The following is a 25,988-nucleotide window of genomic DNA, read 5'->3' on the forward strand; positions in this document are numbered from 1 at the left end:
CATTGTGCACATTCATATTTTAGTGACTTCTTATATCCAGTCAACGTGGGTGAGTATTGTATGCCATATAGTTATTATTTAATTCCATTACCAAGTAGCTGCAAGACCCCATTTCTAAGTACAGAGACATACTGCACAGAAACAGGCCCTTCAGCCCATCATGTATATGTCGCTCAAATACCAATCTATACTCATCCTATTTATCAGCATTGAACCATAGCCTACTATGCCAAGCGATTTAAGTGCTTGTCCACATGTTTCTTAAATGTTGCATGAGTGCCTATCTCTGCCATTCTCTGAGGCAGTGCGTCCCATATTTCTATCACTGTCTGGATGGAAAAAAAATCCTCACATCCCGTCTAAACCACTTACTCCTCACCCTAAACTTAACTTCTCTGATTTTAGAAACCTCCACCATGACAAAAACATTTTTGCAATTTACTTTATCTATGCCTCTCAGAATTTTGTATGCCTCTATCAGATTTTCCTCCTCAGCCTCCTCTACTCCAAGAAAAACAAACCCTGCCTATCCAGTCTCTCCTCATAGCTGAAACTTTCAATCCCAGGCAGCATCCTAGTGAATCTTCCCTGAACCTTCTTCAGTGTAATCAAATCCGTTCTATAATGTGGCGACCAGAATTGCATACAATATCCCATCTATGGCCTAACAAATGTTTTGTAAAGTTGTAACAAGACTCCCTGCTCCTATATTCTACACCCCGGCTAATGAAGGCAAGCATTCAATGTGCCTGCTTCACCACCCTAGGGCTCTGTGGAGTTGAACATCCTTTGTTCTTCAATACTCCCTGGGGACCAACCATTTATTGTGTATATCCTATCCTTATTAGACATCCCAAAATGCATCACCTCACTTATCAGCATTAAATTCCATCTGCTATTGCTCTGTCCAACCTACCAGCTGATCAATATCAGTCAGTCGCCTAACACTATCCTCCTCACTATCAAGAAGACCACCAATTTACGCATTATCTGTGAACTTACTAATTATAATTCTAGATTCACATCCAAGTCGTTAATGTATATAAGAAACATCAAGGGAACTCCAGCATGCTGTTGGTGCATTTCAGTCCACCGTAAGACAAGGTCTATTGATCAGCTCTGCCTCTCTAATGATTAAATTGACATGGGACACTTTTTGCACCCACAACATTTATATGAGGTCTGAAGGCAACATTGACTCAGCATGAACCAGTGTTCAGAGCGATTGATTTGCTGAATTTGTGTCCCTTAAATTTTATCTTTTATGCAATAATTTCTTAGCCAGCTTTTTTAAACCTACCTTGGAGATTTCTCCTTCATGACCTTCAAGCTTCAGCATACATTTGCGGCTGACTGCGCTGTAAACCCTCGCAGTACCTTCAAGCAAAGAGTGAACATAGTATAATGGTTTCTCTGGACAAATAGCATTAAAGTATAAAAACATCTGCAATGAAGGCATGAAATTTTCTCATGATTAACTGCAAATTAGATCTTGATTAAAATTAAACAGTTAGTTATTTACCTAGGAATAATTCAAAGATTCATCTAATGCCTAGTTTCGACTGACCTTCAGAAACATGATGTGGATATGCCGGCGTTGGACTGGGGTAAACACAGTAAAAAGTCTGACAACACCAGGTTTTAGTCCAAGCGATTTATTTGATAGTAAACTCACTAGCTTTCGAGGGGATTCCCTCTTCTTCAGGTGAATGGAGAGTTCTGACCTCAGAACTCTGGCCTTTATATGCTCTGTCTGAGGCCAGAACTCTCCATTCACCTGAAGAAGAGGGAATTCCCTCAAAAGCTAGTGAGTTTACTATCAAATAAATCGGTTGGATTAAAACCTGGTGTTGTCAGACTTTTTACTTCAGAAACCAGACAGAGATTTCTTCAGATTTCTACCAGCTTGCAATCACCTCCAAAGATCAATGGACTCTACTTGGCAGAATGCATGGTATGGTGTTAGCCCTCTCCCTGGTCTCTGTTCTATTCACTCCATTGTGCCTTTGAAACTACTGTCCACAGACCTGTTCTAGTATTTATGTGGACAGATCATCTAATTCTCTTCTATCACTGTGAGAATGTGGCAATACTCCAGTAAATGCAACCAAACACCTCCAAAATCACTGTAGTTTCAGACACTTTCCAATAGAAAAAGTTCCAAACATTATAACTTATCTACAATCAGGGGGACTCATCCTTTAAATAAATCTACTGCAGAGCCTAGCTTGTTGTTTCATGCTTTTTTTTGAAAGGAGTGGACGGTGCAGGCATTTTCAGGACCCATTTCACCTAAACTTGGAATCCCGTCATCACACCAGCTGGTTAGATTGTAGCATCAGGATAGTGTCAATTCATTCTGTTCAGGTGAGCACAGGGAATTCAAGTCAGTGTGCCTATATCAATGGAGAACTCTGCATGGGCTATGCAGGCAGCAGCCCACAACACAGTTTACCATGCTCTTGCATTGAATTTATCTCGCCATAGGAACATAGGAATTAGGAGAGGAGCAGATGTAGGCAAATTCAGCCTTTTGAGACTGCTTCCATACTTTATCTTATAAAATTCATAATGTGATGTAACTGAGTATATTTCATTGAAAGGGAATACAAGTGCTAGAACATAAGAGAGGCATATAATGAACACAACATTCCTTTGTATGGACACAGCTACTATTACACCTACCATCAGCTGAAGCAGTTGCTATAAGCTGCCCTGTGTAATCAAAGCAAACATCCAGTACTTCATCTTCATGTCCAGACAATGTTGCCACACACTTTCCACTGACAGCATCCCAAAGCTAGAAGATAGACAGTATTCATAAATCAAACTAATTTTTTATTGAAGATTGCTCCAACAAAATAAATGCAAAATATCTTACCTTGCACTTTAACTTTTGAGGCAGGCAGTTAACTTACCCAATTATTTTTCCAGTACAAGATACACAAGAAGACCTGGAGTGATGGCAGTGGGGTTGAAGTGGGAAATTATTGGCCCAGAAAACCTGAGTGGAGCAGAACTGTCACCTTTAAGTTCCGTTCAGAGCAACCCAATTCAGCATGAATCCTACAACAGGTGTCAGACCCTTCATTAGTTTACTCAAAGAGCCAAACAACCTGTTTTGTGGCCACTCTAACTGACTGAAAAATGGCCCACCCAAATTTTGGGTCAGTGGCTTTTCAGGTGAGCTAGGAGAGCATGACATTGAATCTCAGAATTAGAACTGATGGCGGTCACTTTATTCCTGGAAAACGCAGTTTCCAATTTCTACCTATAACTATTCTAGATTATGATGTTCTTTCCCCAACTACCAAAGATTGGCTTTAATGAAACTTGTGAAAGTCATGGTGGGACTCCTGTTTTCATCGGGCAGGATGTAAAAACATGAAGCAATTCTCCCCACCCCATACCAGTGACCTAACAGGATTCCATGTGAATCTTGAAGGGCCAAGGGACCCAGGCGGATGTAATTATACATGTAGGAGAGAAGGACGTAGGAAGGAAGAGTAGGGGGGAAATACGTAGGCAGTTCAGGGAGTTGGGAGCCAGGCTGAAGTGCAGGGCCTCCAGGGTGGCAATCCCTGGGCTGCTGCCAGTGCCCAGCAATAGCAGGGATAAAAATAATGAGATCCTACAGCTGAATGCGTGGCTGAGGGATTGGTGTAGGACAGAGGGTTTTAGTTTTGTAGACCATTGGGAAGTCTTTGTGAGGGAAGGGCACTTGTACAAGAGGGATGGGGAACATTTAAATGGGAAGGGTACACATATTTTAGCTGGGAGGTTAGCTGGAGTGTTTCGGCAGGGTTTAAACTAATATGGAGGGGGGGGTGGGGAGGAGACAGACAGCTCAGGGACTGGGAGTGGGAGTGAGTTGGGTGACAGGTTAAGTCTAGATGAGAGAAAAATCTCCCAGGAGAATGAGGATCCGAGTGGACCTGGGGGTCTTCAGTGCATCTGTTTTAATGCGAGGAGTGTGACGGGTGAGACAGATGAACTTAAGGCCTTGATGTTCACGAGTAATTTAGATGTGGTGGCAGTGACGGAGACGTGGTTAAAGGAAGGGCAGGACTGGCAGCTAAATATTCCTGGGTATAAGTGTTTTAGGCGTGATAGGGGAGGGTCAAAAAGAGGAGGGAGTGTGGCGCTCTTAGTTAGGGAGCAGATCACAGCGGTGCAGAGGGAAGATAACATGGAGGAGTTGGAAATTGAGTCTCTGTGGGTGGAGTTGAGGAATAGGAAGCAAGCCATTACTGCGCTAGGGGTGTACTACAAGCCGCCCGACAGCCCGTGGGTAGTGGAAGAGGGTATATGTAGAGACATTTTGGACAAGTGTAGGAAGAACAGGGTTGTTGTAGTGGGAGATTTTAATCTCCCTGGGGTGGATTGGAAGGTGCCTTGAGCTGGGGGTTCGGACAGGGAGGAATTCGTAAGATGTGTATTGGAAGGATCCTTGCAGCAGTATGTAGATAGCCCGACTAGAGAGGGGGCTATACTGGATTTAGTTCTGGGCAATGAGCCGGTTCAGGTGGTTGAGGTTGCGGTAGGTGACCATGTGGCTAATAGTGACCACAACTCTGTCTACTTTAGGACACGAATGGAAAAAGATGAGTGCTGTCCTAAGGGGAGGGTGCTAAATTGGGGGAAGGCTAGATACAGCCGGATTAGGCAGGAGCTTAGGGATACAGACTGGGATAGGCTGTTGGAGGGCAAGTCCACGTTAGGCATGTGGGAGTCTTTCAAGGGAAAACTGCAATGTGTGCAGGAAAGGCGTGTGCCGGTTAGGAGGAAGGATGGGAAAGGTAGAATCAGAGAGCCATGGATTACTAGAGATATAGAAGACCTGGTTAGGAAGAAACGAGAGGCGTATATCAGGTCTAAGCAGCTGGGAACGGAGAGAGCGTTGGAGGAGTACAGAGAGAGTGGGAGGGATCTCAAAAGGGGAGTTAGGAGGGCAAAAAGGGGGCATGAGATGGCTTTGGCAGGTAGGATTAAGGAAAATCCAAAGGCGTTTTACTCCTATGTTAGGAGCAAAAGGGTGGCTAGGGGTAAAATCGGTCCTCTCAGGGACAGACGAGGGGAATTGTGCTTGGAGTCTGAGGGAATGGGGGAGATCCTCAATGAACACTTTGCGTCGGTATTCACGAAGGAGAGGGGCTTGATGTCTGGTACGGTCATCGAGGAAGCAGTAGACCAATTGAAGGATCTATCGATTACGAGGGAAGAAGTGTTGGGGCTTTTAGGTTGCATTAAAACCGATAAGTCTCCGGGGCCCGATGGCATTTATCCTAGGCTGCTTAGGGAGGCGAGGGATGAGATTGCTGGGCCTCTGACGCAAATCTTTGTCTCTTCTTTGGGCACAGGTGAGGTCCCAGAGGACTGGAGGACAGCAAACGTGGTACCGTTGTTTAAAAAGGGTAGTAGGGATAGCCTGGGTAACTATAGGCCGGTGAGTTTAACATCAGTGGTAGGCAAGTTGATGGAAAGGATTCTTAGGGATAGGATGTATGACCACTTAGAGCATTGCGATCTGATTAAGGATATGCAGCATGGCTTTGTAAAGGGGAAGTCTTGCCTTACGAATCTGGTAGAATTTTTTGAGGAGGTGACAAAAACGGTCAACGAAGGACAAGCCGTTGATGTCGTCTATATGGATTTCAGTAAGGCATTTGACAAAGTCCTTCATGGTGGGTTGGTAGAAAAGATTAAGGCTCATGGGATACGTGGCCAGGTATCTAGATGGGTAGAGAACTAGCTTGCAAAGAGGAGACAGAGAGTAGTAGTGGAGGGCTCATAGAACATAGAACATAGAACATAGAACATTACAGCGCAGAACAGGCCCTTCGGCCCACGATGTTGCGCCGACCAGTTAAAAAAAAAACAACAATGACCCACTAACCTAAACCAATCCCTTTTCGTCCATAAACCTGTCCACAGACCTCTTAAACGCCCCCAAACTAGGCGCATTTACAACTGCAGCAGGCAGGGCATTCCAATCCCTCACCACCCTCTGGGTAAAGAACCTACCCCTGACATCTGTCCTATAACTACCCCCCCTTAGTTTAAAGCCATGCCCCCTCGTGCTAGATTTTTCCATCAGAGGAAAAAGGCTATCACTATCCACCCTATCTAAACCTCTAATCATCTTATATGTTTCAATAAGATCCCCTCTTAGCCGCCTTCTTTCCAGTGAAAACAACCCCAAATCCCTCAGCCTCTCCTCATAGGATCACCCCTCCATACCAGGCAACATCCTGGTAAACCTCCTCTGCACCCTCTCCAAAGCCTCCACATCCTTCCTGTAATGTGGGGACCAGAACTGCACACAATACTCCAAGTGCGGCCGCACCAGAGTTGTGTACAGTTGCAACATAACGCTACGACTCCTAAATTCAATCCCCCTACCAATAAACGCCAAGACACTGTATGCCTTCTTAACAACCTTATCTACTTGATTCCCAACTTTCAGGGATCTATGTACACTTACACCTAGATCCCTCTGCTCCTCCACACTATTCAAAGTCTTCCCGTTAGCCCTATACTCAACACATCTGTTATTCCTACCAAAGTGAATTACCTCACATTTCTCTGCATTAAACTCCATCCGCCACCTCTCGGCCCAGCTCTGCAACCTGTCTAAGTCTTCCTGCAAACTATGACACCCTTCCTCACTATCTACCACACCTCCGACTTTGGTGTCATCAGCAAATTTACTGATCCACCCAACTATACCCTCATCCAGATCATTAATAAAAATCACAAACAGCAGTGGCCCCAACACAGATCCCTGAGGCACACCACTTGTAACCGAAATCCATGATGAATATTTACCATCAACCACTACCCTCTGTCTCCTATCCGCTAGCCAATTCCTAATCCAGTTCCCTAGATCACCCCCAATCCCATACATCTGCATTTTGTGCAGAAGTCTACCATGGTGAACCTTATCAAACGCCTTACTAAAATCCATATACACCACGTCCACTGCCTTACCCCCATGCACCTCTTTGGTCACTTTCTCAAAAAACTCAATAAGGTTAGTAAGGCACGACCTACCCGCCACAAAACCATGCTGACTATCTCCAATCAACTCATTACTCTCCAAATAACTATAAATCCTATCCCTAATAATTTTTTTCCAAAACCTTGCCCACAACAGAAGTGAGACTCACCGGTCTATAATTCCCGGGGAAGTCTCTGTTCCCCTTCTTAAACAATGGGACAACATTCGCGAACCTCCAATCATCTGGTACTATACCAGAGGCCAACGACGACCTGAAGATCAGAGCCAGAGGCTCTGCAATCACTTCTCTTGCCTCCCAGAGAATCCTGGGGTAAATCCCATCCAGACCAGGGGACTTATCTATTTTCAGACCCTCCAGAATATCCAGCACATCCTCCTTATCAACTGTAACACTGTCAATTCTACTCCCCTGCAACCCAGTGTCCTCCTCAGCTATATCCATGTCCCCCTGCGTGAACACCGAAGAGAAATATTGGTTCAATGCTTCACCAATCTCCTCCGGTTCCACACATAACTTCCCTCTGCCGTCTATAACTGGCCCTAACCTTGCCCTAACCAACCTTCTGTTCTTGACATACCTATAGAACGCCTTAGGATTCTCCTTAACCCTATCAGCCAAAGTCTTCTCATGTCCTCTTTTAGCCCTTCTTAGCTCGCTCTTCAACTCCCTCCTAGCCAATCTAAAGCTCTCTAGTGCACTATCCGAGTGCTCACGTCTCATCCGAACATAAGCCTCCTTTTTCTTTTTAACCAACGAATCAACTTTTTTGGTGCACCACGGTTCCCTAGCCTTACCAATTCCACCTTGCCTGACAGGGACATACCTATCACAGACTCGCAGTAGCTGCTCCTTGAAAAAACTCCACATTTCGGACGTTCCCAATCCCTGTAATCTCCTAGTCCAACCTATGTTTCCTAATTCTCTCCTAATAGCCTCATAATTACCCTTCCCCCAGCTAAAACCACTGGCCCGAGGTTCTATTTTCAGACCCTCCAGAATATCCAGCACATCCTCCTTATCAACTGTAACACTGTCAATTCTACTCCCCTGCAACCCAGTGTCCTCCTCAGCTATATCCACTGGCCCGAGGCTCCTTTTCTAGCTGGAGGTCTGTCACTAGTGGTGTGCCGCAGGGCTCAGTACTGGGACCTCTTCTCTTTGTAGTGTATATAAATGACTTGGAAGAGGGAGTAAGTGGTGTGATCAGCAAGATGGCTGGATTGGCAGGCAGTGAGGAGCAGTGTCTGGCAATACAACGGGATATTGATAGGCTGGTATATTGGGCAGTAAAATGTCTGACAACACCAGGTTTTAGTCCAACTGATTTATTTGATAATAGACTCACAAGCTTTCGAGATTTCCCTCTTCGTCAGGTGAATGGAGAGTTCTGGCCTCAGACAGAGCATATAAAGCACAGACAGTTTAGAGATTACTGATTAGAATGCGAATTCTTACATCTAACCTGCTGTTCAAGACCTGAAGTGGCTGACAATGTGAGTGGAAGGAGCACTGATCACAGGTTAAAGAGATGTGTATTGTCTCCAGACAGTACAGTAAGTGAGGTTTTGCAAACCCAGGCAAGTCACGGGGGTTACAGATAGTGCGACATGAACCCAAGATCCCTGTTGAGACCGTCCTCATGTGTGCGGAACTTGGCTATCAGTCTCTAAACTGTCTGTGCTTTATATGCTCTGTCTGAGGCCAGAACTCTCCATTCACCTGACGAAGAGGGAAACCTCGAAAGCTTGTGAGTCTATTATCAAATAAATCAGTTGGACTAAAACCTGGTGTTGTCAGACTTTTTACTGTGTTTACGCCAGTCCAACGCCGGCATACCCACATATTGGGCAGATACATGGCAAATGGAGTTTAATCCAGACAAATGTGAGGTGATGCATTTTGGCTGAAATAATGTAGGGGGGAGTTATACGATTAAGGGTAAGCCCATAAGGAGTATAGAATCACAGCGAGACCTGGGGGTGCAAGTGCACAAGTCTTTGAAGGTGGCAGTACAAGTGGAGAAGGTTGTGAAGAAAGCGTATGTTATGTTAGCCTTTATAGGAAGGGGTATAGAATATAAGAGCTGGAGTCTAATGTTGCAGTTGTATAGAACGTTGGTTAGGCCGCATTTAGAGTACTGCGTCCAGTTCTGGTCGCCTTACTACTGGAAGGATGTAGAGACTCTGGAGAGAGTACAGAGGAGGTTTACCAGGATGTTGCCTGGTATGGAAGGACTGGGTTATGAGGAAAGATTGAAGAAATTGGGGCTCTTTTCCCTTGAAAGACGGCGACTGAGGGGGGATCTAATAGAGGTATATAAGATTATGAAGGGTATAGATAGAGTAAACAGAGGTAAGCTATTTCCTATGGTAGAGACACATAGTACAAGGGGCCATGGGCTTAAGGTGAGGGGCGAGAGGTATAACACAGATATTAGAGGGAGGTTTTTCCACACAGAGGGTAGTGGGGGTATGGAATGCTCTGCCAAGTAAGGTGGTGGAGACAAGCACGCTAGAGATGTTTAAGAGTAACTTGGACAGGCACATGAGTGGGTTGGAGATGGGTGGATATAGGAGATTGTTTTAAATAAGGTTCATTAGCATTGGGGCGTCCCTGGTAAGGTAAATGGATATGGTATGATAATAATGTTTTTTCTCTTTTTCATTCACAGGTTTTAAGTCGGTCCGCCTTGTTGCCCAACGAGGGGCATACACGCGATGGGTCGTACTTGGGCTTCTCTTGGTTGTTCAAGATTGGCCTAGTGCGTCATATCGTTAGTGTGTGCCTAAACTGGACCAGATGCTGGGCAAGACGACAGCTCAGTGACTATCACTGTTTGCTGTGCAGACACATGGATTTGGGCCAGTGTCTGTGGGAGTTTGCGCATTCTCCCCGTGTTTGTGTGGGTTTTCTCCGGGTGCTCCGGTTTCCTCCCACACCCCAAAGATGTGCTATTAGGTTGATTGGCAGTAATAAATTGTCCCTAAATTAGTTTCCCTCAATGTGGATGGCCATTTAACAATAGATAAGGGTCATGGGTGGAGGGGGGGGGACTGGTGGTGTTAAAATGGCGGCACGGGCTCATTGGGCCAAAGGGCCTGTTTCCCGGGCTGTTTTGTTCTTTGTTTTGTTCTTTGAATCTTTGTGTACCACTGGGGCAGTCTTTTAAAATGGTGCCCCGATCTTTACAAAACTAAATTGATGTCAGGGTAGGTTCAGTAAGACCCCAGGCCACCAGCATAATGTCATGGGATCCACTCCTTGCCGTTCCAAATTATTTTCAATGTTCCCAATATTACGGCAGAGAGAGTCATTCTTGGTACCAATTGCTTCAATACACTTCAATACACTTTTCCTGCCTGTGTCATACTCTGCTAAATACAGAGAAAATTCTGTCCATAGGAGCACTGAAACACAGGGGGATTTTCCACTCCCATTTTCAAGGGGCAGGAATGACAGAGAGGGCAGAGGGTCACACAGAACTCACAAAACAGTTTTTACACGATTTCCCCGATCGACTATCATCACCTCTTGCCAAAGACCTGACAGGAATCACAACTTAAAAAGTCAGGATCCCTAGTTGAAACAATTGAATTATTATTGTCGGCCTTCACACCTGATAGTCTCTGCATATTAAAATGTGCATTCACACCAATGTGAATCACAACAGGTCCCCAATGACACATAGCTAGCGAGCAGAACCTGCCGGAGGGTTTCTCCACGGTAGTGGTGAGGGGAGGGGTTTTGTAGCGAAAGTGCCAGCAACGCAGAGTTCAGAATTTAAAATGTTCTTGTCTTCATTTCTGGCCTCCATTGACACACACCATTCTATCAGGAATCCAGCAATCTGCTTTCTGGGTTCAAGCAATGCTACTGGGATATGCACAAAAATTCTGTGGATTGACTATCCTGTGCCCTTTTTTCATGAAACATGTGACTTTTACTTGCAATTCTCATGTCCAACACTGAGCAACATCAAGATCTCACCATTAAGGGAACTGCAGGTTTATATCCACTACTGTCACCAAATGACACAGCATGTTGGCAGAGTTTAAACTATATGGCAGAATATTTAACAATAACTTCCATTCATATAGTATCAGACCAAATTTGACAAAGGTCCATATAAAGAAATATGGACAGGTGATCAAAAGCTTATTCAAAGGGATAGGTATTATGGTGTGACTGAAAGGAAAGAGATATAAGAAGTGAGGAGATTTAGGGAGGGAATTCCAGAGCCTAGAACCCAGGCAGCTAAAAGGATGGTAACCAATGATGGAAAGATGAAATTGACAACATAAAAGAAGCCAGATTTGCAGAAGTACAGCCAGAATATTGCAAGCCTGGAAGACCTTACTGAGCTAGGGAACTGCTTGGCCATGGGGGGATTTGAAAACAAGGGTGAGAATTTTAAACTTAAGGCATTTCTGGATGAATTATCTGTATAACAACAAGCACAAAGACAATGAATGATGGGTGAATGGGATTTGACAGAAGTCCTTGGTATCAGCAGCACAGGTTTGGATGAGCTCAAAAAACAGAGATGGAAGGTCAGCCAGGAGAGTCTTGAAAGTCAGTTTTGATCTTAAACAAGGTACAAATATAGATTTCAGCAGCAGGTGAGCTGAGGTAAAAGCAATATTATTGAACCAGATTTGGCTATGGAGAGGAAATGTGGCGGGGGGGGGGGGGGGTCGATTCTCCAATCATGACCCATAAATTTTCTGGCAGGTTGGGTCGGGAGACGCCTGCGCCGGCCATTTCATGGGATTCGCACATGCATTCCCCACACATGCGCATCTCCCCGAGCCGGAAAACAGTTGCAGTCGGGACCGCACTGGAAACCGTGGGAAGAGAGGTAAATGATTTAAATCTTTCTCTTTGTGTATTTTAAATCTATTTTACATGTGATTATCGGGCCCAGCAAATTCCATGCATCTGCCGCCCCACCAGGAGTATTTCACTCTGACGGGATTTAGAGTAACTCCCCACAGTCAGGGAACTAGTGGGAGAACCCGCCAGAGGGAAAGGGGGGGTAATTGGGGGCCCGCAGGGCATTGGGCAGCAATGAGGGTGGTGCCTTTGGGCATAGGCACACTGGTAGTGCCAGCTTGTGCCTCCTGGCACTGCCCAAAGACAGAGTGCCCATGCCCAGGGGACACCTTGGCACTGCCGATCGGGCATTGGGCAGTGCCAACGGAATGGAGTCTATTGTGGGTGCAGTCTAAGGGGCGATTGGTGAGAGTGAGGGGCCCCACTGCCACTCTGCATATGGATTGATCTGTGCTGGAGGAAGGCCAGCGATTGGGGCAGGCTGGTGGCAAGGGGGGCCTTGTGGTGCTGGTGGTGTTCTGCCGGCAGTCCTGGGTTTTTAATGATTTTCACAATTGTGACCTCTGCATTGCACACAGAGGGGAGATTCAGTTGCACTGAAAAAACAATCATGATCTAGACTAATTTCCTCACAAAGCACTTTTGGGAGAATCGCCCGTGGGGTCCAAAGTTCAGCAGAGGGTCAAATAGGGTGTCGAGATTGTAATCAGTCCAGTTCAGCCTCAGAAAGTGGTGAGGGATAGGGACAGAGTCCATGGTTAAATAATGGAGTTGGTGTTGTTGGGATTTTCTCGTCCCCTGCAACCTGTTTTCTGGTGGCAGATGCAGCTCATTGTTCATCAGCGGGATCTTCCACCGATGTCTATGGCATTTTGAATGGCTTGCCTGTCCTGCCACAACGGGTGGGTCACCCTTCGCAGGATCAAAAGATCCTACTGACTGGAAAATTCAGTCCAATGGCTTTGGTCTTTCCAACATTTAATGGGGTAAAATTTCTGCTCATGCAATAATGGATGTAGGACAACAGCATGCTAAATCAAAAACAGTGGTGGTGGGGTGGGGGAGGGGGGGTGAGAGGAGGGGGGCAAGAGAAGTGTGGCGAGTTAGAGATGGATATATCAACATCCATGTGGAATTTAACATTGTTCTTATTGATGTTATTGTCAGTTTAATGTCTGATTGAAATGTAATTTTAAGTATTAAATGGGAACAGCATGAAAAATCTTCCCAACCAATTTATTTTGTATTTTTTCCTGCAGGGTACAGTCTCAAAAACAAATCATGTCCTTTTAAACAATCAGTGCCATGCGCCACAGGGCTGCTGTTCACCATTTTGCCTTCAACATTTCAGCAGCAGGCCGATGCCAGGAACCTGAATGTTGGCACCAACCCATTCACAGCTTGCAAAGTTACAAAGCCGCTTGCAGGTTCAGCTTCCATTTCATTAGTTGTATTTTAAAATTGAGATGGGAAGAAAAAAAATATTAGCAAACAATTTTGAGACAAGAAATAAAATTAAATTCTGGGTTTGCAGTCTGATGAAACCAGCATTGTCATTTCCTTAAGTTGAGTATTTCTGCAGCATGGTGACACCATTTTGTGCAAATCTTACCGTGCAGGTTTTGTCCATTGATCCAGTAGCAATAAGTGAACAGTCCCAATTAAACTGTGTACTGCTAATCTCCCCTCGGTGCCCAATCAGGGTGTGCATTCTCCTAACAGATCACAAAATTAACCATCAATACAAAATTAGTCAGTCAATATTATCTAACTGTTCACAGCGCAAGCTTTATTTTCAATCTTATCCATGTTTTAATACAAGAACAAAGTACCAAAAAAGCAGGCTGATTCATGAGTCTCACACTCCAAGTTTAAAATCCAAGTATGTACACATTCAATGCCAGTATAGAATTTTACAATTTGTATTTATCCAAAATTTCTTTGCAACTAGTGCATACTTGTTTCCCAAAGTCTTCTCTTCAGGAGAGAATATTCAAATATTGATTGATAAATGTAAAGATTACAGGCCCAAAATTTGTTTCCATAACGTCTGTAGTTGTGGAATTATATGCGCTGTTTTGGTTTCAAAATGACATGCATGTTGTGTATGCACTTCTGAAGTCACCCTCACCAGGGGCCATTTCAGGAAGGTCAGTAGCTTGCAATCATTAGCAAGTGGCAGAAATAAGCAGATTATGACATTGCCATGAGACTATCTATGCCCTTTTGTTTTTGAAAATATGATTTTCAACTTTCAATTGGTCGGAAATTTTGCAACTTTAACTGAGACAGAACAAGCTGCAAGACCGCATTCCAAGGTGAAGCTGAGAAACAAAAATATTGCCATCGGGGAACATGAAGAGAGAGACATTCCCAAAAATCAGATACCCATCAAAACTCATAACTGTCTAGGGGAGGGACATTAGAAGCACAAAGTATGAGTATCAAAACAATGGCGGCCACAGACAGACCCACCCAAAAACATACAAAGTATATCAAGGTAAGCTTGCCTAGTCACTTTAGAAAAATTGCAAGTTACACTGGCGGCGTGAAAAAAGTATCCAGCAGAGGAAACAGGCAGAGGGCTGCTCTTTCTTCCTCCATTTCTTTTGAATCAAAGTGTCACCTAATTCTAGAAGCCAAGCCTACCAGTAAACCAAAATCTCATTATAATTGCAACACCTTCTACATCTGACTGCATCCAAGAAACAAGCTAACCTAAATCAGCTGCAGTGCTCAAAAACTATGCCTTATGGACTGTAGAAAGACACTTAACTGTACATTATTTAACTATTTTTTTATTGAACTCTAACTCACCTTGGGTGGGATTCTCTGGCCATGATTGTGTGGAACCAGAAGAAATGGCGGAGGTGCTTAACGAGTACTTCGCCTCAGTATTCACGGTGGAAGCCGATCTGGGAGATTTTGTTATGGATTTGCAGCAGATGGAAAGGATTGAATACGTGAATATTAAGGAGGAGGATGTGTTGGAACTTTTGAATTCTATCAAGGTAGATAAGTCGCCGGGACCAGATGGGATGTACCCCAGGATACTGTGGGAGGCGAGGGAAGAGATTGCAGAGCCCCTGGCGATGATCTTTGCGTCGTCAATGGAGACGGGAGAGGTTCCAGAGGATTGAAGGATTGCGGATGTAGTTCCTATTTTTAAGAAAGGGAACAGAGATAGCCCGGGAAATTACCGACCGGTGAGTCTGACCTCAGTGGTTGGTAAGCTGATGGAGAGGCTTCTGAGGGACAAGATTTACGAACATTTGGAGAGGTTTGACATGATCAGGAATAGTCAGCATGGATTTGTCAAGGGCAGGTCGTGCCTTACAAGCCTAGTTGAGTTCTTCGATAATGTGACTGAACACATTGACGAAGGAAGTGCCGTGGACGTAGTGTACATGGACTTCAGCAAGGCGTTTGATAAGGTCCCCCATGCAAGACTTCTTGAGAAGGTGAGAGGGCATGGGATCCAAGGGCCTTTGGCCTTGTGGATCCAGAACTGGCTTGCCTGCAGAAGGCAGAGAGTGGTTGTGGATGGGGCTTTTTCTGAATGGAGGTCAGTCACCAGCGGAGTGCCTCAAGGATCTGTTCTGGGACCCTTGTTGTTTGTCATTTTCATAAATGACCTGGATGAGGAAGTGGAGGGATGGGTAAGTAAGTTCGCTGATGACACGAAGGTCGGTGGTGTTGTGGATGATCTGGAAGGATGGCAAAAGTTGCAGCAGGACATAGATAGGATGCAGGACTGGGCGGAGAAGTGGCAGATGGACTTCAACGCGGATAAATGTGTTGTCATCCATTTTGGCAGAACCAACGGGATGAACGAGTACACTATTAAGGGCAGAAGTCTGAGTAGTGTTGAGGAGCAGAAGGATCTTGGGGTCCGGGTCCACAGGACTCTTAAATCGGCCTCGCAGGTGGAGGAGGTGGTCAAGAAGGCGTATGGTGTACTGGCCTTCATTAATCGAGGGATTGAGTTTAGGAGTCGGGAGGTAATGCTGGAACTTTATAAGACCCTTGTCAGGCCTCATTTGGAGTATTGTGCGCAGTTCTGGTCGCCTCACTATAGGAAAGATGTAGAAGCTATTGAAAGGGTGCAGAGGAGATTTACAAGGATGTTGCCTGGACTGGGAGGCATGCCTTATGAAGTTAGGTTGAGGGAGCTGGGACTCTTTTCCCTGGAGAGACGAAGGTTGAGAGGCGACCTGATAGAAGTTTACAAAATGTTGAGAGGAATAGATAGGGTGGACTCTCAGAGGCTATTTCCCCGGTTTGAAATGGTCGCTACGAGAGGACACAGATTTAAGGTGCGGGGAGGGAGGTTCAGAAGTGATGTTAGGGGTAAGTTTTTCACTCAGAGGGTGGTGAGTGAATGGAATCGGCTGCCGTCAGTGGTGGTGGAGGCGAACTCGCTGGGGTCTTTTAAAAGACTTCTGGATGAGTATATGGGGTTTAATGAGATTGAGGGTTATAGATAGGTCTGTAGGTTGGTAGGTGATGCGGTCGGCGCAACTTGTGGGCCGAAGGGCCTGTTTGTGCTGTAGTGTTCTATGTTCTATGTTCTATGATTGCTTCAAAACTGGAGAATCCCACCCGAAGTCAACGGGCCTTTGATTGGTCCACCCCCCACTTGCTACAATTTCCGTGGTGGGCGAGATAGGAGAATTTCCCTCCTTATTTCTAATACCTCTATATGTGGATGTGTCCTAATAATTGCAAAAGGCTAAAATTCCAGTAGTGGAATGATGCCCTAAAATGGACATTAACATTCTATTTAAGGACCAATTGGCGATGGGAGAGAAAGGCTATACATAGGTCTTCCTGCCACTGACATAATTGAGGCAGTAGAGGGAAGGTGGGGTCCATGCTCACCACCCTTCTACCTATTTAAATATCTCCCCAACACCAAACTCGCCATGGGGGAGGGCATTAAGTTCTTCTGGTGTAGGCTAGTTTTAAGTAACACAGACTAACTTTTAATGGTATTAGCCATGCACAAAGTTCGGCCTACAGTTGAGGTGTGTAATGATCCAGTGTTATCCTGCAAGCTGCTATTATTATAAAAATCACAGACCTTATCGAAGTTTCCTCCCTTCTACTCCACAGTTAGCTGATAAAAACCACCGCAGACTATTTTCACATTTTTTTACCTTATGAATTATAAATTAATTTCCCTTCTGAATGCATTAACCAAAAAAAGAATTCAATGTTTTGGACAGCAGTTCATTTCAGGGTTAAGAGAAAGAACTTGCATTTATGTAGGGCTTTCCAGGGCCTCAGGATGACCCAAAACCACTTTGAAGTGCTTCTGAAATATAATCAGGTGAAATATAGGAAACACAGCAGTCAGTCGTGCACTGCAATTTTGCATGAACAGCAGTAAGATGATGCTCAAATAATTTGTTTCAGGGTAAATATCGGCACCAAAGAGAACTCCTGTGCTTTTCTTCAAATAATGCAATGGAATCATTTACATAAACCTGGAAAGGCAGATGGGGCCTTGGTTTATCATCTCATCTGAAAGACAACACCTCCAGCAATGCACCACCACTTTATATTGTTCTGAATGTCAGCTGAGAATATGTACTGATGGTGGAATTTTCCGATTTTTTTTCGAAGTGTCACCTCAACTGGCTGTACTGCTGGCATTTCCCAGCATATTGCTTGACATTTTGAAAGTAGTAGTGCTGGGCTGGGCGGGGGGTGGGTTCTTTTGGGAAAGAAGTAGTGCTGGGGTAGGTACCACAACATCATGCTGAGTTGGAGGTGCAGATGGATGAAAGAAATTTGAGGTCGGGATGGAGAGGCAGAGAGTGCACAGCGTGGGGGCGGGGGTGTGGTGGGGTGGGGTGGGGGTCAGAGGAATTCAGCTTGGTTAGGGGAACAATAGGTTGGGGATGAAAGTCAGGCCTGCAGGTTTGGGGGGGGCGGGCGGGGGGTGGGCCAGGGATGCACAGTCAAGGAGCAGAATATTGTAGCGGGGGAATTAATTGGAGGTGACCCTGCAGGGTCAGGGATGTGTGCCGGTGCCATGCAGGAATCAATCTGGGTGTTTAAATTAGTTACGCAGAAAGTAGAAGTGCTTTTATTTCTAACTCTTTCTGAGTAACTATTAATGTAACTCTGATGCAACCAATTTAAATAGCTTTGTTGCATGGTTCCCAGCATAATTGTCCAGAAGAATTTAACACTTCTGGACAATTGTCACATAAACCCTTACCTGGGAAACTCCAGGAGGGAATTCCCCAGCACATATCTGAGGTACCCAAAATCTGACACTGGGGAGCCAGGAAGTTACAGATTATTACCAGATGGTTTCCAATACAGGATACCTGCCCAAAAGCAGTTTGAACCTGGCTAATTGCCGTGCAATCCTTACCTGAGAATTCGGGGTGGAGGGGTTATATTCCCCAGCACATCTTGAGGTACACCTCCACATACACTGCCCTGGAGCTCAGAAGTTACAAGCCTTGGTATTTCAGGTTTGTTTATACTACAACTAGATTTAGAGATTAAGATCAGGGAAATTAGCTGGAATTTAGCTAATTCCACTGGGATAAAAGGGAATCTACTTCAGATTAATTTACTTAAGAATGACTGATCAAACAGTAGTCCAAGTAATGAATAAGGGATAGATTAAATACGTTCCTACTAAGAAGTAAAGTGCTGCATCAATGGTTGGGTTCAATGGATAAATTGACTATTGCAAAAGCAGAAGTAAATATACAGTAATGATACAGAAAAAGAGAAGCATTTGATATATAAAGAAACATTATAATAGAAGTAAAGCAAAGAAGGTAGGGCGGCACAGTGGAACTGTAGTTAGCACAGCTGCCTCACATCGTCAGGGACCCAGGTTCGATTCCTGGCTTGGATCACTGTCTGTGTGGAGCTTGCACATTTTCCCGTGTCTGCATGGGTTTCCTGCAGGTGCTCCGGTTTCCTCGCACAGTCCAAAGATGTGCAGCTTAGGTGCATTGGCCATGCTAAATTGGCCATGCTAAATTGCTTATTAGTGTCTCGGGATCTGTAGGTTAGCGGGATTAGTCAGTAAATGTGCAGAGTTGTAAGGACAGGGCCCAGGGCAGGATTGTTGTCAGTGCATACTCGATGGGCCAAATGGCCTCCTTATGCACTGTGGGGTTTCTATGATCTACGATCTAAGAGATAAGAAAGGTTAAAATGGAGAAGAAAGATTGGTGTTGAGCTCACAAAGTAGGGGGTGGGAATCATTTGGAAACAGGTTGTAGTCTGAAGTATGCTTTAGTAAGTACTTCATGCCTCAATTTTCCTACGCTTCTTGGCCTGTTGGCTAAGATCAAGTGTAGTATCGATATCCTGCACTTGGTTGAAGTCATGAGGTTACACTAAGGCTTCATTTAAAGCAATTTTTTAAAGCAACATCTCAGCCATTTGGCTAAGATGCAAATGAGATCAATCCTTTGAAGAGGTGCAATGCCTGTTCCAATCAGCTTGGATCATGTAGATCAAGCCCAAGACAAGAAGTGGGAGGCCTGTCTTGACAGCTTGGATCGGGAATGTCTCACTTGCTGAGACTCTGAATTGGACTTTGACTGGATTGAATTGGATATATAAACAAAAAAAACCTGAAATTATAACTGTAGGAATAGACAAGATGATTGGGGAAAAATGCCTCAATGACAAATTGGCTGGGTGGGGGGGGAATTCAATTGGGTGGCCCAAAAATCAGCTTCACGTTCGCATGTATTTCCCATGGGATTCTCTGCTGGTACCTCCCACAGCCGATTGGGAAGCCCACTGGAGGTTGGTGTGAAACTGATTTGCATCCTACTAATGGGATGCAGGTGAAGGCCTGACTGAAATTTTCCCGCAACCTGATTATCCGCAATACCAGCAGGAAAACACACCAGTGAAAAGCACATCTGGAACAACATGGCAAGCACATATCAGGACTCACTACAATGCTTGGGGATGTCTCCAGAGTTCAGAAAGGAGGCCTCCAGCAACCCAAACTGTTTTTTCACCGTTTCTACAGAGGAAACATTCCACGTCCACACAAACACACCGCACACCCTTCCCCCTACCCGACCCCTCTCGCCACCCCACCATCACCACCTCACCACCACCACAGAACTTAGTCCTTAAATGGAAGAATTTCATTCATTGTTCATAAGTAGTGTGTTAACATGGTAGGCCAACTAATCTTATGCCAGCTTCGGGCAAACATCTGAATTATAATACATTATGAAAATAGTAAATACTTAGGACAAGATTTTCCAGCTGGGCTCATCCCAATACCAGAAAACCCTGCCAGAAGTTAACGGACCTTTGCATGGTCCGCCTCCCACCCGCTACAATTCCCGTGGCAGGTGGGATAGAAAATTCTGTCTTTAGGCCCAGGTTTTTGCTCACAGGGTTAGGTTGGATTAGAAGACAGAAAAGATAACCCATGAAGAAGTGAGGAGGCTGCTCAGCGTGTAGGAAGATGAGGTAGAAGCCCTGCACCAGGACTCCGACATTGTGTTGAAGTGTTTTTTCAAATATTAAAGCATGAATCATCCCTCCAGTCCTCAACCACAGCCCCCTGACTTACACTCAATGCCACCTCATGCCCTCCACTAATTTCCCATAACCCTTCATACCTGCTATTCCAATCTAGGTAGCCCCACCCAACACCCCATGGCCCTTTATAGCTTCTATGCCAACACATGTCTCCCTCACCCACCATCATTTCACCTAGTATCCACCATGCCAGATCTCAGGACCCATGCAGAGGTGAAGTAAACAAAGTTCTAACTGTCTGTTGCAAACTTCACTAGATTGAAAAACACCTCATATTGATAAAAACCTATTTATTATGTTCATATTTCTTCAACTAAATAAAGACTCATAATAACAATCAGTTCATTCAATGCACGATGCCTTATAACTACAAGCATTGGAATTCTGACAGTTTTGACAGGTCCCTTTGACAGGTGCTTCTGACAATTTTGACAGTTGAACTGAGCTTGACAGTATTGAGTTTATACACTTGTTATTCACATTTATGCCTACTTTTAACAACTTCATAGGGCATCTTAGCTCCGCCATAGGACAGCTGACCTCTAGCAAAAGTGTCTGGGACCATTATCCAAAAGGCTACCTTACGTCTTCAAATGGGTATCTTGCCCATACAAACAAATCCACAATGTTCAGACTTGGTCAAATATATACATTTTGGGTTTCAAACTCCTTGACCAATGGAATTCCACTTTTGTGGAGGTAGTTGATTTAAATAACCAGCACAGAAATTGCACATGCATGTAATATATCTACGCTGATCGTGTCCCATGAAAATGGGAATTCCCATTTTCAGGGGATGTACTTACGATTTTCAGCTATTTTCCACCATGATGAAGGGCCTCTGGTGAAAACTGGGTCTTAGAATGCATGAACAATCACCATGGATTCATAAGATATTTATTTTTCAAGTATTTGTTATGTTTAACTAATTCCTTTTTTTACAAAGAGAATACAGTAGATGGCGTATGTGTGCATTTTATTTTCAGAAGATGTTTAATAAAAGTGTTAAATATCAAGACATGCAATATTTAAAGGAATGGAGCCATGAGGGTAAAAGGATTGCTAAGGGACGGAAAGATTACTAAATGAGAAAAACGGAGATGAACAGTTGATTTTTGTGTGACAGAATGTAGATAATATTGTGACTCAAAAACTTTGCTGAATTTATGTTTTCCATAATTTATACAAAGATACAAGATACTATAGGTTGCAAAGAAAGCAGGAATTTATATCTGAATACTCCAAAAGGTGTTTAAAACTAACGGTATTAAAGTGTGGACTGATATGATAATATTAAGCAGTTTACACACCTGCCAGATCCTACATCCCACACAGAAACTGTATGGTCAAAGGAGCCAGTGATAATCTTATCTCCTGTTGTATTAAATGACAAAGAGATGATTTCAGCTGAATGTCCCTGAAAGAAAAATATAAATATATTAGGAAGGAACACACAATATTTTTGAAGTAAAGATGCTGTGATTAGGAGGCAAACAATCTACCTACAGCAAGGTCTCACAAACAGCAATGAGGTAAACGACCAGATAATGTTTAGTGTTGGTGATTGAGACTTAAAATTTACCAGGGTCCAAAGAGAACTTACTGCACTTTTTAGGAAGATGCAGAGGGATCCTTTATGGCACATGAGGAAGCAGACAGAATCCAGGTTTGAAGTGTCATCTAAATGATGGCACCAATGGTGCAGCAGGCACTTTGTACCGCACTGACCATGTGGTTGAGTCATTAGAGTGACACTTGAATCTTCAATCTTCCCAGAGGTGAGAAAGCTACCAATAATACAAGAATTGGAACTAATTGTAGTACATTGAGAAGAAATGCTAAAGTCATCCTTAACCTTTAAGCTGAATTACGGCTCTAAAGCACAGCCAAAGGCATCATTAAAAGAAAGTTTAAATGCCCCACGCTTAAAGTGTGGACTGATTTTCCACTAACTCCGTCTTGCCTGTGGGACCTTAGAACGAATAGTTGCCATCAAGCAGGAAGTATTTAGACGTTTAGACATAAACATTTAGAAGAGAAAATATACAAAAACAAAAGAGAAAAAAGGTTGGAGTAAAATTGGTTGTGAACCAGTGGAAACCACTGTATTCAATATCAATGAAAATAAATTTAGTTACAGATCTGTTATCATTTAAATTTGGCTAATATCTAACAAACAAGTTGACATAAGCAATTGATGCTTTCAAGTTGATCAACATATTGGTTTCCAAAGATTCTAAATCATTTGTCATTGATAAAATGATTCATAATAACTTTTGACACAACGACAATTTGACTCCAGAACATGCATCATTAGCAAATCAAACATTCACAGCAAAATGACTTGAGTGGACAAGGGATGCAGAGACAATATCAAAATGTAAACCATTTGTCATCTAATTATGCAAGAAAATCAAAATCACCACAATGTGCTTAAATTAAGAGGCATTTGTAGCATTATTCTATATATATACCGTTAGGGTAACAGATTCTTCTCCAGACTGGATATCCCAGAGCTTTGCTGTAGTATCCATACTGCCTGTTGCTACTAAAGTACTTTGAGGATTAAATGATAAGCATACCTATAATAGGTTAAAAATAGGAATTAAAAATATTAAACTTCAAAGTAAATAAATGCTTCAACATTTTTATAGGACACCTTAATTAAAAAGCACAGTGATTTATATCAGGCACTTTTTCAAATGGCACTACCTGCCACTGTGATTTCCTTGGTACAGTAGATGAGGCTTACACAAAACTGGTCTAATCACAACTAACCAAAATCACAGCCATGGATTTTTTGAATATCATCTGAACTTTAAGTACTGTTTTAACTGTTAATTTATACACAAGCTTCAATTTGTTTAAAATCATTATTGGTGCGTTTTTCCAATAGTTGACAGAGAAACATCACATTGCATACCGTCGAAGAAAGCATAATATTGATGTGAACATAGAAACTAAAGATACAGAATTGGTGCTGCAATGAACTAAACTACATCGTTCCATACCCCCACGACCCTCTGCGTGAAAAACCTTCCTCTAGTATCCAAATTATACTTCTCCCCCCCTCACCCTTAGATCGTGACCTCTCGTAATAGTTGTCCCCAGTCTAGGGAAAGGCCTGCCACTGTTGACTCTATCTATTCCCTTCATTACTTTATACACCTCTATCATATCCCCCCTTAATCTCTGTCTTTCTAAGGCAAAGAGCCCCAGTTTTTCCAATCTTTCCTCGTAACTCAGTCCTTCCATACCAGGCAGCATCCTGGTAAACCTCCTCTGCACTCTCTCCAGGGTCTCCACGTCCTTCCGGTAGTAAGGTGACCAGAACTGGACGCAGTACTCCAAGTGCGGTCTAACCAACGTTCTGCACAACTGAAGCATTCGACGACAGCTCTTATAATCTATACCCCTTGCTATAAAGGCTAGCATTCCATAAGCTTTCTTCACAACCTTCTCTACCTGTGTTGACACCTTCAGAGACTTGTGCACCTGCACTCCCAGGTCCCTCTATTTCTATACTCTTAATCGGTCTACCTTTTATCATGTAACTCCTCCCAGCATTATTCCTTCCAAAATGCATCACCTTGCATTTGTCAGGATTAAATTCCATCTGCCATCTATCTGCCCAATATACCAACCTATCTATATCCTGCTGTGGCACCTGACAATCTTTCTCAGTATCCGCCAATCCTGCCATCTTGGTGTCATCCGCAAACTTGCTGATCACACCACGTACGCCCTCTTCCAAGTCGTTTATATATATTACAAAGAGGAGCGATCCCAGTACTGAGCCCTGCGGCACACCACTGGTGACTGACCTCCAGCCAGAAAAGGACCCTTCCACTACTACTCTCTGTCTCCTATTGCCCAGCCAGTTTTCAATCCGTCTAGCTACCTGTCCTTGTATCCCATGTGCCTTAACCTTTTCTACCAGCCTACCGTGAGGGACATTGTCAAACGCCTTACTGAAATCCATGTAGATGACATCAACGGCTCGTCCATCGTCAACCGTTTTTGTCACCTCATCAAAAAATTCTACCAGATTCGTAAGGCAAGACCTCCCCTGAACAAAGCCATGTTGCGTATCACTAATCAGATCGCAACGCTCCAAATGCTTACACATCCTATCCCTAAGAATTTTTTCCAATAATTTTCCTACCACCAATGTCAAATTCACTGGTCTATAATTACCAGGGTTATCCCTACTACCCTTTTTAAACAGCGGTACCACATTAGCTACCCTCCAGTCCTCTGGGACCTCACCTGTGTCCAAAGAAGAGACAAAGATTTGCGTCAGGGGCCCAGCAATTTCATCTTTCACCTCCCTAAGCAGCCTGGGATAAATGCCATCAGGCCCCGGAGCTTTATCTATTTTTATGCTATCTAAAAACCCTAGCACTTCCTCCCTTGTAATGGATATTTCCTTCAAATGATCTACAGCTCCCTCCAAGACATTACACGACACCAAACCCCTCTCCTTCGTGAATACCGACGCAAAGTATTCATTCAGGATCTCCCCCATTCCCTCAGACTCGATGCATAGATCCCCTCCTTTGTCCCTAAGAGGACCAATTTTCCCTCTAACCACTCTCTTGCTCCTAATGTAAGAGTAAAATGCCTTTGGATTTTCCTTAATCCTATCAGCCAAAGCCATTTCATGCCCTCTTTTCGCCCTTCTAACTCCCCTTTTAAGCTCCCTCCTACTCTCGCTATATTCCTCCAGCGCTCTCTCCGTTCCCAGTTGTTTCGACCTAACATATGCCTCTCTCTTCTTCCTGACCAAGTCTTCAATACCCCCTGTAATCCACGGCTCTCTAATCCTGCCTTTCCCATCCTTTCTCTTTGCCGGCACGTACCTTTCCTGCAACACTATCAGTCTGCCCTTAAAAGCCTCCCACTTACCAACCGTGGACTCGCCAGCTAACAGCCCCTCCCAATCAGTGTCCTTCAGCTCCCTCCTAATCCGGCTATAGCTCGCCTTCCCCCAGTTCAGCACCCTCCCCTTCGGACGGCACTCATCCCTTTCCATTTTTATCCTAAAGTAGACAGACTTCTGGTCACTGTTAGCCACATGTTCGCCTACCTCAACCTCAACCACCTGCCCCGGCTCATTACCCAACACTAAATCCAGTATAGCCCCCTCCCTAGTCGGGCTAGTTACGTACTGCTCCAAGGACCCTTCCAACACACATTTTACAAACTCCTCCCCATCCGTACCTCCAGCTCTAGGCACCTTCCAATCCACTCCAGGAAGATTAAAGTCACCCACTACAACCACCTTATTCTTTCTGCACCTATCTAAAATGCCTCTGCAAATACCTTCCTCCACTGACCTCGGGCTGTTGGGTGGCCTATAGTATACCCCTAGCATCGTAATCTCTCCCTTTTTATTCCTCAACTCCACCCACAGCGACTCAATCTCTAACTCCTCCATATTATCCTCCCTCTGCACTGCTGTGATGTGCTCCTTTACTAACAGCGCCACCCCACCATCTGTCTTCAACCCTCCTCTGTCACACCTAAAACACTTATACCCAGGAACATTCAGCTGCCAGTCCTGCCCTTCCTTTAACC

The 25,988-nt window shown here is 44.1% G+C and overlaps 1 protein-coding gene and 1 pseudogene across 1 annotated transcript in view; one reads left to right on the forward strand and one right to left on the reverse strand.

Moving 5' to 3' along the window:
• The window catches only part of daw1 (dynein assembly factor with WDR repeat domains 1), a 54,403-nt gene that overhangs the window by 4,910 nt on the left and 23,505 nt on the right, over nucleotides 1–25,988 (reverse strand). Inside the window, exons 7-11 of the mRNA XM_080186480.1 lie at nucleotides 22,883–22,990; nucleotides 21,719–21,825; nucleotides 13,468–13,570; nucleotides 2,686–2,800; nucleotides 1,301–1,377 (exon numbers count right to left, since the gene is read on the reverse strand). Coding sequence (XP_080042606.1) covers nucleotides 1,301–1,377; nucleotides 2,686–2,800; nucleotides 13,468–13,570; nucleotides 21,719–21,825; nucleotides 22,883–22,990 — 510 coding nt within the window. The remainder of the gene's footprint in view (nucleotides 1–1,300; nucleotides 1,378–2,685; nucleotides 2,801–13,467; nucleotides 13,571–21,718; nucleotides 21,826–22,882; nucleotides 22,991–25,988) is intronic.
• Nucleotides 19,157–19,308, forward strand: LOC145341613 (U2 spliceosomal RNA; annotated as a pseudogene).

This window comes from Carcharhinus amblyrhynchos, chromosome 3 (genome assembly GCF_965287045.1).
Source record: "Carcharhinus amblyrhynchos chromosome 3, sCarAmb.v2.hapA, whole genome shotgun sequence".
Lineage (NCBI taxonomy): Eukaryota > Metazoa > Chordata > Chondrichthyes > Carcharhiniformes > Carcharhinidae > Carcharhinus > Carcharhinus amblyrhynchos.